A 14,202-nucleotide genomic window follows, 5' to 3' on the forward strand; every position below is an offset into this window, starting at 1 on the left:
GAGTTTAAGATGAAATGGAGATTTATCTTACAGAGAGATATGTGAGGGAATTAATCTGTTTGTCAGAACGTGCACGCTCCATCAGATCTCAGCTTGCCTCCGGTACACTTTAGTCGAAGAAGAAACTTACCTGGTTGACGTAAATCAGCTCGGTATAGAATCCTTCAGACTCTTTCAGCGTCTCCGTGAGAACTGCCAAACCCTCAGAGAGTCGTACGTGGTTTGTTCAAACAGAAGTTATAATCCCAAAACGTCTCTGGATCATCCTGAACGCGTTTGCATCCAAGAGCTCTAACTCCATCACTCTGACTCTTGCAACTCCTTCAACTTTCAACTCCTTCAACTCTCTAGTTCTTCATCTCCGGAATTCTTTAATCTCTGGAATTCTAACATGAACTGGGAAGTTGCCACATTTTAAATGAGTTGACTTCCGGGTTCACTTTAGAGCTTTCTGATTCGTGGATGGACCAGAAAGAGGTGTGTTTTTGTGACGTAAGATGTTATCTAAGCCAAGGTCAGAGAATGAGATTGTTCAACAACTGACAGAGAGATTATTGCAGAAAAGCAGACTTCGTGGAGTCTCACTCTGTTGTATCTTCTCAAATAGTTAAACATGACATTTTTCTCGGTAAACATTTTAGTTGACCGAAAACCGACCTTTAACATACTTACAGACTTGGCTCATTTCAGACAGAAAATCAAGAAATGCATATTAACCTGATTTCTTCTTTAAATGAGGAATAAAAATCATTACTTACTGTTTATGTAAAATAAAAATGAGTAGTTCTCTTCAACCTGTAACATTGAGTGAACCAACACAATTTGATTATCAAACATTTGTAAAACAGTGATGATTATAAAAAGAGAGTGTTCTTTTCACTTGAATCTTCAAGAAAGAAAGTCACCAGATGGCTCAAACTGTATTCAGATCAATGAAATAACAGTCTCTGTCCATCTGTTAGATTTGAGGTCATCAGGGTCAGATCAGGGTCAGATCAGGTTCACTACACAACGGTGTGACCTGGAGGGGTGTGACTGGGAGGAACAGCCTCTCTGATCTGAACCTGAACAGTATTCTGTTCTTGAACTTCTGTTCTAGTCATAGTTTGTCCATCACAAACATAAGGGTGTCCATCAGTGCATTTGGCACCAGGACACCCTAGATGGTAGATCAATGATTGACTTTGTTGTCATGCCATCTGATTTGCAGCCATTTGTTTTAGACACTCGGGTGAAGAGAAGGGCTGAGCTGTCAACTGATCACCACCTGGTAGTGAGTTCGATCAGATGGCCGGGGGAAGATGCCGGACAGACTCGGTAGGCCCAAACATGTTGTGAGGGTTTTCTGGAAACACCTAGCAGAAGAACACGTCAGTAAGATCTTCAACTCACACCTCCGGGAGAGCTTTAACCACATCCCAGCTGAGGCAGGGAACATTGAGTCAGAGTGGGCCATGTTCCGTGACTCAATTGTTGAAGTGGCTGCCTTGAGCTGTGGCCGAAAGGTTGTCGGCACTTCTCGCGGTGGCCATCCTCGAACTTGGTGGTGGACATCCCGGTTAGGGAGGCTGTCAAGCTGAAGGAGTCCTATCTGTACTTGTTGGTTTTTGAGACTCTGGAGGCAGATGAGGAGTGCCGGGGGCCAAGGGGTCCGCATCCTTGGCTGTTGCTGAGGGAAAAGTTCGGATGTGGGAGGAGTTCAATGAGACCCTGGATAACGACTCTTGGTCGGCTCCGATGAGATTCTGGCCAACCATCAAGTGGCTGAGGAGGGGAAAGCAACACTTCATTAACACTGAAGGTGGGGATGCTGTTGACCTCAAACCAGTGATGTTGTCAGGAGGTGGAAGGAATACTTATTGGACCTTCTTAAGTCCACTGGCACATATTCCATAGAGGTATTGGAGTCAGGGGACTTTGGGGTTGCTCAGTCCATAACCGTGGCTGAGGTCATCGAGTTAGATTAATAATATTGCATTATTAATCATAAGGCTGGTTTAACTTGGCCTTAAAACTAATGTGCCTTAAAACTCCAACATTTTAAACTAAACATATTTTAAACCAGTGCCTTTTACTGCATTCACTCTTGATGAGATGAACCTAAAACATTTTAAACTCCCTCTGATTATCTAAAAAAATACTTAATGCATATTTAACCCAAAATATATCTGTGGGCAAAACGGACTTCCATCACAGCCTAACCGATTAGCACTAGTGGGCCCACCCGAGTGCTCTTAACTTAGCCTTACTCTTAGCTCAGTTACACCAGCAACTCAAGATGTTGCTGCTTTTGCTCAAACCAGTTTGCTAAACCACAACCTCTTAAATCTCAGTCAGCTTCATTTAAAGTGTTTACCTAAAGAGAAACGTTTGCATACATACGGTACCTCAATATGCTTTTTCAGGTTGGATGGTGAGTTCTTAAATGCAGAAATCTAGTTTGTCTGCAGTGAACACAGAAGACATTTAAACTGATACAAACTATTTTTCAGTCCTAAAATCTCAAACATAGAGCTGAGATAACGCCATGGATGCACTGGTTTCTCGGCTTAAGTTTCTCGAACAGTCTCTATTGCTGAGTTCCGTTTGAATGAATGCGAGAGCTCAGCTCGCAATGACATTCCAAATCCACCCCAGGTGTAAGCGGCGGCAGTGGTTGGTTCCCTTTGTGAGGAGCAGAGCCTGTGGTCAATTACATTCAGGAAAGAAAAATGCAACAACACATTACAAAGCTCAGCTGAGCCAAAAGTAACAAGAAGCTTCCTAGAAACATAGTGGGGTTAGTGGTGGCGCAGAGGCTAGAGAAGGTGGGCCTGTGATCGGAAGATCGCCGGTTCAAGCCCCGGTACCGACAACATCAAAAATGTGGGTGGGGGTAGGTGAAGCACCCACACCTGCCCTGACCCTCATTTGCCCCACCCTGGGCCCATGAGCAAGGCCCTTAACCCCCATCTGCTCCCCAAACAGGTCTCTTGAAAATGAGTTCTCGTGGCTCAATGAGACTACCTGGATAAATAAAGGGTAAATGGAGTCAAAAGTAAAATATTCGTCTTTGAAATGTAGTGGAGTGAAAATTATAAGTACCCAAAAATACAAATATTCAAGTAAAGTAAATATACTCAGAAAATGTACTTAAGTAAAGTAAATGTACTCTTTTTTTTTTTACTTTCCACCACTGCCAAGCACACACTTTTTGCCCCGCTCCCCTCAGGCAGGAGGTTAAGGAGCATTAAGTGTAGAACCACTAGACTGAGGAACAGCTTCTACCCTGAGGCTGTTCGACTCATAAATCTCTAACCAGAATAATCACTGTAATGCCACTTTAATTTGAGATTTATCACTTTATCTGTGCTGCTGATTATCCATGCTGCTGATTTCATACCTTAAGCTGCTATATTCAAACCCATCTGCTCACAACAGACTCATGTTCAGGCTGCTGTTTAATACACCATATTATATTATGTTATTATTGTTTAGTGTATATCTTATATCCTTGTATACTCTTTCTTTTATATACTTTATATTTTAGCTATTTTGGGTGTAACTGGGACCTTGAGTACACAATTTTGTTCCATCTCATGTACCACATGTGATCCGAATGTCAATAAAGTCACCTTGAACCTTGACAACACATCTTGATATTGACAAAATGAGACTGGATGCTGAAGGAGGAGGAAATGGGAAAAATCAGTGGGAAAAAAAAAAACAGTGATAGAGTTAAATAATTGAGTCCAGCGCTTCCCAAACTTTTCATCCTTCAGTCTACAGTGTAAAAGCTGCAGAGTTCAAATACACACACATTAGTAATGACTGTTTAACAAAATGCTCATTCATTATTATTATAATATTAATTTTTATCTATTTAAAACCACAGGCCATTAGGCTATTCGTTTGTGACAGTTTGAGCTATAAAGGTTATTGACAATATTTTTTTAATGTTATTTATCACCCATTGCAACAATGCCACAGCTAAGCTGTACTTAAGTAAAAGTACAAATAAACAGACAAAAATGTACTCTAGTAAAAGTAGAAGTACCACATTAACATTTTTACTTAAGTAAAAGTATATAAGTACCTGCTTTTAAAAGTACTTAAAGTATTAAAAGTAAAAGTACTTGCTGAATGTATTACCTAACAATATCAAGTGTACCTACCATATGTATATTGTCTGTAATACATTAATAGTGTTGTGTCATTTTAATGAACGATGCTGCAGATAATGTTTTTATTGTGTTTACTCTGTTACACAGTTCACACTTGGATTTGTGATTCTGTGCATCAGAATTTCAGGGATGAGTTAAATGTCATTAAGCAAAATAAGAAAGAGGAATGATTATACCTGTGAAAGTTTTTATTTAACACAAATCAAAACCAATGTGTCATTTTAACTGCAGTAAACACATTTAAGTAAAAGTTGTCTGCCTGAAAAAAAGGAGCATTAGACCTAACAAAGAAATATTTGATCATTTCAACTCCAGTTTGTCATAAACTGTAGTTAAAATATCCTGATGCATGCTCAATAATCCAGGTAGATCCAGGTAGGTCAAAATACTATCAAGTCGACCTTGTAATGGGTCAATAGTGAACAATATTTTAACTTCCTGACACCATTTTCAAAACTTGGACCCGAGTGTCGAGACATTTGGAGACATCTCTTGTCTCCTAACATCATGAACCATGAACTGACACATTTTAATATTGTTTAATACATCACTGGCCCAGCTCTTCTTGAAGGCAGGTCTAATGTTACCTGCCCACTAGGGGTGGGTGGATCGATCCAAATACAGATAATATCGATACCAACATGGTTATTGATATCGATCAGTTCCAGTGTAATGACATTGATACTTTAGCTTCAGTTTCTCTCCTGTATGCACTGTTGCGGTTTCGTCAAAGATGCGAGCCGACTGTCTGTGTAAGCGCCGCTCCTGTCACAGCACAGAGCAACTTTGTAAAGGCAGGCAGGGCCCACAGAGAGGCTGCTGGGAATATTTCTTTGAACTCAACGCTTTGGAGGTTGTTTTGTTATTTACACTTTATTTATTGTATTTTCAATAATTATGTTTGATTTGTAATTATTTTTTCAAACCCAGAAAAGAAATTCACTTAAGAGGAGAAATTTTGTTTTATTCCTTTATATCCTAAATGTATTTTACTGTTTTATAACATTTGTTGCGGTGTGAAAACTGTGTACTGTTTGTTTATTTGAGAAAAAAAAAATCCAGAAAAGGAGTAAAATGAAGGGATAATTTTTATTTAATTATTATAGTTTCTGAACACAATGTTTTAATTTATTCTTGAGTGATCATTGTGTGCACTTTGTTTAAGGAAAATAAATCCAGCCATCACAAGGTATGGGGAAAATTGTTTTGTTACTCTTCTATTTTTTTCAGAAAAAAAAAACTTTTATTATAATAAAGTATTTTTTATTTACTTATAAACTTTGCCTACTTCTATCCTGGGTTTTAACTAATAAATGATCCAAAGGAAAAATCACAAAACACTTAAACGTCATAAAAATTATTTAATTAATTATTAAAAGTATCGTATTGGTACCAATATCAGCGATATTGGACCTGTATTTACTTGGTATCGATAAATACCAAATTTTTGCAGTTTTGCACACCACTACTGTCCACTTTGCAGTGATTCAATGGACCAACTCCTCTCTCGCTATTGATTACTTTAAAACTAACGAAGAAATAAATAAAAAAACTCGCAATGTGGATGTAACATGTAACACAACGTATTATAGAAATGTAGTGTAGTAGAAAGTACAGATACTTAATGTAAAATGTAGCGGAGTAAAAGCTAAAAGTACCCCCATTTAACTCTACTTAAGTAAAGTACAGATGCATGACAAATGTACTTAAGTGTCACGTTTTGTCATTTTCTCATGCCACAGTCCATCAGTTTTCACATTTTATTTATGATCACAGTTCGTCTCTTCACCCTGCTCCATTCATTCAGCACCATGCCCCCTCTGCAGTCAGCGCTCATGAGATCCACCTTTAAAAACACCAAGTTTCCATTCAATCATCGCCAGATTATTGAAAGCTCATTGCCAGTAAATATCCACTCTTTTGCCTTACCTTGACCCTTCGCCTATCTTCACAGTCTCCTCGCTTTGCCTGACCCTTTTTGGATTTATTACTGCGACATCTGACCACGGTAACAACTCTGCCTTCCTTGTCTTTCGACTACACTTACGGATCACGATTTGGTCTCTGCTCTCTGCTTTACTGTGTATGAACTCTGCTGTGTTTTCTGGACCCTGCCTCTGGATGTATCCCCCATGAACCACGTACAGCTCCAAAAGTCTGCTCCGCAGCTGCAGTTCACTCTGCACGAGTGACGTCACTGGTACCAGCGTGACTACAGCACCTGCCACGCTACAAACTGAGAAGGTTAGTGACTAGTTCCAGCAAACTTCTAAAACTCCTTGTCCTCATCATAACCACTAACAGTGATGTCATCGGACCACTTTTTTCAGTAACTAGTAATCTAAAGTCACCACCTTGGACTCCTGCTCCTGTTCCTGCCACCTGCTCTGATCTGGTGTGGAGCCAATCCAGGAGGTCTGACTGTCGTCCAGCTAAGTCAATCCCCAGGGGTGTTGGACAACATCACAAGCTTAGACCCTGGGGAGAGGTCTCGTCGCTGAGTGAGCTAAGTGAACAAAGTGAACAAAGTGAACAAAGTGAACTCATCTAACCTTTTAGTAGAGGCCTTCCTTTTTAGCTTGGGGTGGGGATCTTTTTAGGAGTAGATGCATAAATAAAGACTATTTTCATAATCTTCTAGTGTGTGGTGATTGTTTGATTGTTCTGACATTCTAGGCAAGATCTTCTGCCTGTTTGACCCACAAATTTATTACATTATCATCACCTGTGGTACCCGACACCACGCCGCGACTGAAACGTAAACAGTGGAGCGAGGAGGAAGATACACATTTTGTAGCTGGAAATACAGGAACTATTTTGAGTTTCTGTCAGTGAAGGATGACAATATCAAGGTTCGTTGTTCCCTCTGTGCTGGTGAGAAAGTGCTGTCTAGCTTCAAAAACACCACATCACATCTGAAGAAACGTTTGGAGTCGCAGCACGGGACAGTCAAACTGATGGAGCAAGTCTCGCCAGGTGGTTTGAAGCAGAGAGCTGCGACAGGAGGTCCCCCACCGCCAAACAATAAAAGCTTGACTTAGGTGCAAAACCAGAAAGTGTGGGAGAGTTTAAAAAGTTGGTCAGGTGGTTTGTAGTAGAAGAAATGCTGCCCTTCAACACGGTTGACTCGCCTTCATTTCGTGTCATAATAAACTGAATCCCCACCACTGTAAATGCCGAGCTGCCTCACAGAGGAGCTTTTCTGTGTATCTAGAGAAGGAGTATGCAGAGATGGAGAGAAACCTGAAGGCTGCGCTGAATGATGTCGACTTTGTGTCAACTACCGTGGATGTTTGGACTGCTACTGCCGGTAACAGAAGATATGGGAGTAACAAGGTGACTGTCCTGATGGGACTTTACTGCCCACACTTGAAGTTCTGATGCAGAAGACCCTGGCTGAGAAAGATTTGCTCTCCAGGATGACTGCAGGCCTTCCAGATGTTATAGTGCAGGTATGTTCCATCTGTAAGCTAGTTAAAATGTCTTGCATCACACTGTTTTTGTACATTGTACAATATATTCATTATCATAGCAAAAAATTAAAACAAATGCAAATATCAATAAGAATCCTAAAACAAAATTAAATCCATAATATTGATCCCACATTAGGCATGGTTTGCAAGTAATTCAATGACATAATACTGTAATTAGTAGGCCTTGTTGACATATCAAAACATATTATATTTTTCAGACTATCCAGACTTGTTTTGCCGGTGTGCTGGACGACAAAGATGCCCTCCTCGCAGCTGTCAGTGGTCCTGAATTCAAACTATGATGGCTAAGAGACGCAGGTAGGGCGCAAGTAAAAGAACTTTGATTTTGACTTTGAAAGACTGTCTTTATTAGATTTTTTTATTTAAAAAAAGTATTTATGTTTAACAAAGTGACAAAATACTTTTTTTTTGTAAAAAAAATAGTATTTGTTTAGTGAAGTCAAGAAATACACTGTTTTATATAAAGCAAGTATTTCTTTATGATACTGAAGTCAAGAAATTTTTTTTTATAAAAAAATATGTTTATTGAAGTCAGACTATTTAATTTTTATAAAAACAAGTATTTATGTTTAATGAAGTAAAAAAAAGACTGATTTTTTAATGTTTTTTTTCGTGTAATAGTTTTTAAGTTCAACTTTATATGTCAGGAGATACACTGTTGATGTTACCATTAAAATGCACTTTCAATAAAGTATTGGCAAAGCTCAATGTAATTTTTATGTTGAGGTGGCGTAGGGTTGTTGTCAGCAGCTTCTGAAAGTAACTAATAATGTAACTTAGTTACTTTCCAATAAAGTAATCAGTAACTTAACTAAGTTACTTTTTCAATGTAACTACGCCAACACTAACCTATCTCTCTTAACAGACTGGATTTCCACCTGGACCCAGACCTCCAACAGAAGCTGCTTTAACAATAAACTGTTTCAAACCATTCCTGAGTCTGGTGTTGATGTACTGATCCAAACAGGTTCTTGTCACTTAAGTACAGTAACAAAGTACTTGTACTTAGTTAAATCCCACTACTGCAGCTAAGTGACATTAGCAAACAAAAAATGGATAGGCTTATACTGTAACAGATAAGTTAACTGATACTGAACTAAGGTTTGGTGTGGTAGTAGCTGTGAGTCCCTGCATACACACACTTTGAGTGCTAACAGATAGCATAGAATTTTACATAACATGTTCAAGATTGGGGCAGCACGGTGGCGCATCTGGTAGAGCTGCTGCCTCTCAGCGAGCAGGTCCCTGGTTCAAACCCCGGTCCAGGGCCTTTCTGGGTGGAGTTTGCATGTTCTCTCCGTGCATGCGTGGGTTTTCTCCAGGTACTCTGGTTTCCTCCCACAGACCAAAAACATGCATGTTAGGCTGATTGGTAACTCTAAATTGTCCCTAGGTGTGAGTGAGAGAGTGAATGGTTGTTTCTCTCGTTTGTCTCTATGTGTCCCTGTGATGGACTTGCGACCCGTCCAGGGTGTACCCTGCCCCTCGCACAGTGATTGCTGGACATGGGCACCAGCGATCCCCGTGACCCAAAATGGAATAAGTGGGTAAAGAAAATGGATGGATGGATGTTCAAGATTGAATCTAAACAGGTAACACTAGCCTCGCTCAATGAAAAAGACAGATCAGAGGAAAAAAACGCAAACAGATGAATGGATGGTTAACTCTAACTCACTTCCCCCCTCAACATTTGATCATTTTAGTTTGAATCTGAAATGAGAATCAACTCTGGACTTAACTTTTTACCAGTAGTTTGATTGCTGTTCTTCTTGAAACTACCAACACAACACAGGAGTATCAAAGGTGGGGGTCCTAACACCAACTTTGCAACACGACGGTTCAGTCCTTCGATCCTCAAATCCAATCTTCTCACTCGTTTTAGCCTTGGAAGTGAATTAGTTGCAGTTTTTCGGATTTTGTTGAATTTTGGTGAGAAAAAACAAACTCATTACAAAGTGAGTTAATGTGGTCCGCCTGCCTGCAGTTCCGCCAGCAGCCAACAGAGGGCGCTGCGGTGCTGTAGAACCACATAATGAATATTTCAGACGCCGTATCCCCGCTACTCCTCCTCCTCCTTCCAGCGGTTGGAGGCCGGGAAAGATGGCTCCTCAGCAGCCTCCTCTCCGGCCGGCTTCTCCTCCCTTCTGAAGCGGCTCTCTGCCCCTGAGATGGGCCGAACCGAACCACCAGCCTGACGCACCCAAACAGAAGACCTGAAAACTGTGGATTCAATCCGTGTGGCGCCCCCCTCCCACACCCCTCTGACTATCATCTCTCCCACCTTCAGCATCTGCACACCCTGTCGGCTGGCTTTAGGAGAATCCTGGTCCTTTTTATTTATTTTTTATTTAACAGAAGGAAGTTGAGCAGAAAGCAGTCGGACCGCGGAGGAAGATGAGGTAAGAAAGATGCTCTGCTCTGTTTTGAGCTAGAAGCTCAGGCTGCTGTGGCTCTGGTTTCCCCGAGAAATAATTTAAAAAAAGATTTGAGCAAACATACTTTTTAAAGTTCTGTAAACTGTTTTTATTCACAGGCATGTGGCGTTTAAATATCCCTTTGAGATTTATCAAATTATTTAGCTAATAACAGCTAATCGCTGCATGTTTTGACTCCATCCCTGTCTCTGCGTCACGTGGAGGCTGCCCGCAGATAAAAGGGAGCCGTTGTCATAGAAACCAGGCAGCACGTGCACACCTGTAACATCAGGGCCCGAAATAATCCGACCAATTAATGATACGAAATCAACCGCTTTGAGGTTTTAGTTGCATAAACTAAAAATGTGTCGACGAGAGGAAACCTGCGTGCGCGCACACCTCCCCGCCTGAGAGCCAATCAGCTGCGAGCATCCATCAGAACACGATGGAGACACGAGAACCAATCAGCTGAGAGCTTACTGAGGCTTTCATCCAATCAGCTGCAGCACTGCGGCTGCGCAGATGTGGGTGAGGCACCTGCGGAGACTGAGCACATCTGGGGCTGAAACTGGTCAACTAATCACTGCTCGTGTTGATGAACATGGATGTACTGACGTGTTTTCACTTTATTTTGGAGGATTGGTGAATCTAAGCAGAAGTCACCGATCTAAAATTTAATCTTATAGTTTATTTTATAAATATATGTAGCGTCAATACACTGGGAATAAAGTAGGAATGTATTTTATTACCACGTCCCTATAGTTAAACGTTTTTGTCTAAGTGTGAAATATCCAGAGGAGTTCTTATTTGTTTATTTATTTGTAGTTTTCTGTTTCGCACATAATAAAAACAGAAAATGATTTAGTGGGTCCCAAAAATGGGCAAGTAGTATTCAAACACTGTCTCATGGGTCAGGAGAAATGTATGCCTAAATCTAAAGGATGTGCAGAGGTGTGTTTAGTAGTTTTGGGGCCCTGGGCAAAACACAAACCAGGCCCCCCTATTTCCCTTACTTGTTCTTATTTTCCTACCCTACTTGGTCACTTCTTGTAGCTTGTTGTTGTTTATTCACATCAAAGTCTAACTTGGTGTGAGTTCCTGATAACTAATTCAGATATAAACTTTGTTCTGAGACAAGAACAACGTCTGAGCTAACTAAAAACTTTTTTGGATAGGAGAAATGTCATTCTCATTAGCTTATTTTTTTTTTAAATAAAGTAATGAATTATGGGTATCTTTTGTTATTTGATATATTGGCTTGCCATACTTCTAACATGAGCTTTATTTCAAAGTAAGGGCACATTTTTCTGTTCAACAAGTAACTTATCTTAAACAATCATCACCAAACATCCTTTCAACTGATGGGATACGAAAAGTGTCCAAAATCTCAAAGTAGACTTTGGTTTATTTGTATATATATTTGTATATATTTGGTATATTTATTGAAGATGTGATGTCTGTTGGCTCTCCTGTGTTTTTACCTGATGTGTCACTTTCATCCAGTCACTCTCAGTCTGGTTTTCTTTAGTCCACCGTCACCTTGTTCTTTCCCGTTTCTGTGTCCTGATGGTTTATGTTTGACCTCTCTAAATGTAAAGCCCATCTCTCTCTTTTTTTTTTATTATGGCTCAGTGGTTAGCACTGTTGCCTCACAGCAAGAAGGTCCTGGGTTCAGTCCCCGGTTGGACCTGGGTGGAGTTGGCATGTTCTTTTCGTGCTTGTATGGGTTTGCTCCGGGTACTCCGGTGTCCTCCCACAGATCAAAAACATGCATGTTAGTCTGCCTTCAGGCCTCCCTTGCAAAAGAGATCTGTGATCTCAATGGGATTTACCTGGTTAAGTAAAGGTTTATAAAATAATAAATTACTTCCAGTTCAGTCACAGACATTGACTCCAGTTACCGCCCAGTGGTTTTCACTTGTTTTGTTGCTCTTTTTCTGTTTTCAAGAGACTTGGCTTTAAGTTTTCTATCCTGACTCCCTGATGTCTTCCTTCATCTACCAGTATGCTTCCCATTTTGTTTATACTTGGTCCAGATTGTAGATTTTAGACACAGCTGACTCAGAACAAGCACTGACCAACTTTTCTGGAGAAGTTTCATAACTGTCTCTTTTGTTTAATTTGACATCTCTGATGTTTGAGTCAAGAACACCTCTCTTCTTTTTTCTTTATGTTTTTACTCCAGACCAATCATCAGATTTAATCTGTTGCAGTCCTTTGAGAACAGCAAATTAAGAGTCATTCTATAATGTTTGCCAGGGGTTGAAACTGCCTGTCTTTGCCCAATGGTTGCCTCTGCTACTGTGTTGGCAGTGAGAAGTAGAGAAGGAGGAAAAAACAACTTGACATTATTCTGAGTTTGATGCTGATGAGGCAGCTGTTGGTCGCCGACGCCCTGCTGACTGTTATAGGATGTGTTTCAAAGGTCATACATGTAGTATGTCTCGTGCTGCTGCTTAAACGGGCGGCTGTGATTTATTCTGAAGGACTCTGTGCTACATGCAGGTGTTCTCTAGGTGGCAACGTAGACTGTGACAACACTTCCCTGAAGGTTAAAGTGGGCCATTTGCATGCATGTGAGTGTTTTGTCCAAATGCAGCAGAACGATGATCCCATGTAAGCAAAAGAAAATAAATGAATTAGTGTGCATTAAGATCCTGTTTCTTATTGTTACGCTGCTAAACTACTCCTGCATACGCCGTCGTAATGCAGCCATTCAAATATCGAACTGTTCGGCTCATTCAGGGGATGGTGGCTGTGACTTTTGGTTTTTGTGCCGTTTATAGTTTTAGAAAAACTAAACTTTCTTTAAGCTTTGAACTATCTTGCTGTTTTCACGACTCCAGTTTGGACTGATGTAAAATCTACATTTTATACCCAAGTATGTTTGAGTCAAAAGTTTGTATTTCTCAGACGTTACTTGCTGATGTAAAGTTTTGCATGTAGCTGCGTGTTAATGGTTGTGTCGTTTGCCCCAACCCACCCAGCCCTCCATCACTAGCTCCAACTGGATTGTTTCACTGGCACTGAGAGCAGCATGGGAAATGTATTGATCAGTCGTTAACAATGATGCGTATCGACAGGAGCAGTTGACGGTATGTGTGTGACCTACTGTACAGCAGACTTAACTGTGACTGTATGCTGAATTAGGGCAAACGTTTTCTGCACAATGTTTAATGTTTTGACCCACGTGCAGGCCAGCGCACAGTGGATGGGTTGTTCTGTCAAAGGTGGTGTTAATGTGCATTTTCATTGAAATATGGAGAATGTGAACCAATATTCAGAGCCTGCTTGAGCTGAAATAAATCAGGAAAATGTCATGGATTATACCCTGCTGTTCCAGGTCAGGAGGTCAGATTTGTCCCTCAGCCCGTTGTCTCTGTGCCCAGCTGTGTGATTTGAGGCTGAATAGCTGTGTGGTTCAGTCTCTTTATGACGTCTTACTGTGGAAGTCACGTTCCCCCAGAAACAAAATCAAAAGCAGCGGCAGAGTTTTATGCTGCCATCCTGTTTAGGTTGTTTGGGAGTTATGGAGTCACCTTGTGATATAATATGGCTTCTTGTTTTACAGTTGGTTTTACTGAGAACAGCACAGTCGCTACCAAACTCACTGAAGCATCAAATTTGTCATTGAACGTAGCATTCCTTGAAGGAATGCATATACGGCCTGCTGCCTTGCATACCAAAGGTTTAAGCAGAGATCTTGCACACAGGGTTCCCATTGATGCTGGAAATTGGTGCAAACCTGGGAAATGACTTTCACATTTTCCAGACAGGGAAAGCTCAGGGAATTTGAGAAAAACATCAGGGAACACTCAAGGAATTTGAACACTGATCTGCTGATTAAAAGATGATCTTTCTGAGATTTTAATGTGTGCATGTATTAATGCTAGTATTCTAGTATCATTGCATCCATGATACATGTCCACACAGTACATGTAGCCTTACTGATTGGCGATGGTGGCTTTTTAGTATTTGATGTTATATAATGTTTTTAATTATTAGGAAGGACTGCTGCATGCATGTGTCATGGGAAAAAGATGGTCTCTTTGGCACACCCCCTCCTCCGGTGCCTGCCCTCTTACTCATTGACAGTCATGGCAAATTGGTTCAAAACCAACAAAGTCCATG

General features: G+C 40.6%; 1 protein-coding gene across 1 annotated transcript in view; it reads left to right on the forward strand.

The window, feature by feature from the left end:
- Positions 1–9,724: 9,724 nt before the first annotated feature.
- evlb (Enah/Vasp-like b) overlaps positions 9,725–14,202 on the forward strand; it is a gene marked incomplete in the record, with an annotated part of 67,529 nt that continues 63,051 nt past the window's right edge. Inside the window, 1 exon segment of the mRNA XM_037685338.1 lies at positions 9,725–10,056. Coding sequence (XP_037541266.1) covers positions 10,052–10,056 — 5 coding nt within the window.

Source organism: Nematolebias whitei, chromosome 12, assembly GCF_014905685.2.
Source record: "Nematolebias whitei isolate Nwh7 chromosome 12, NemWhi1, whole genome shotgun sequence".
Classification (NCBI taxonomy): domain Eukaryota; kingdom Metazoa; phylum Chordata; class Actinopteri; order Cyprinodontiformes; family Rivulidae; genus Nematolebias; species Nematolebias whitei.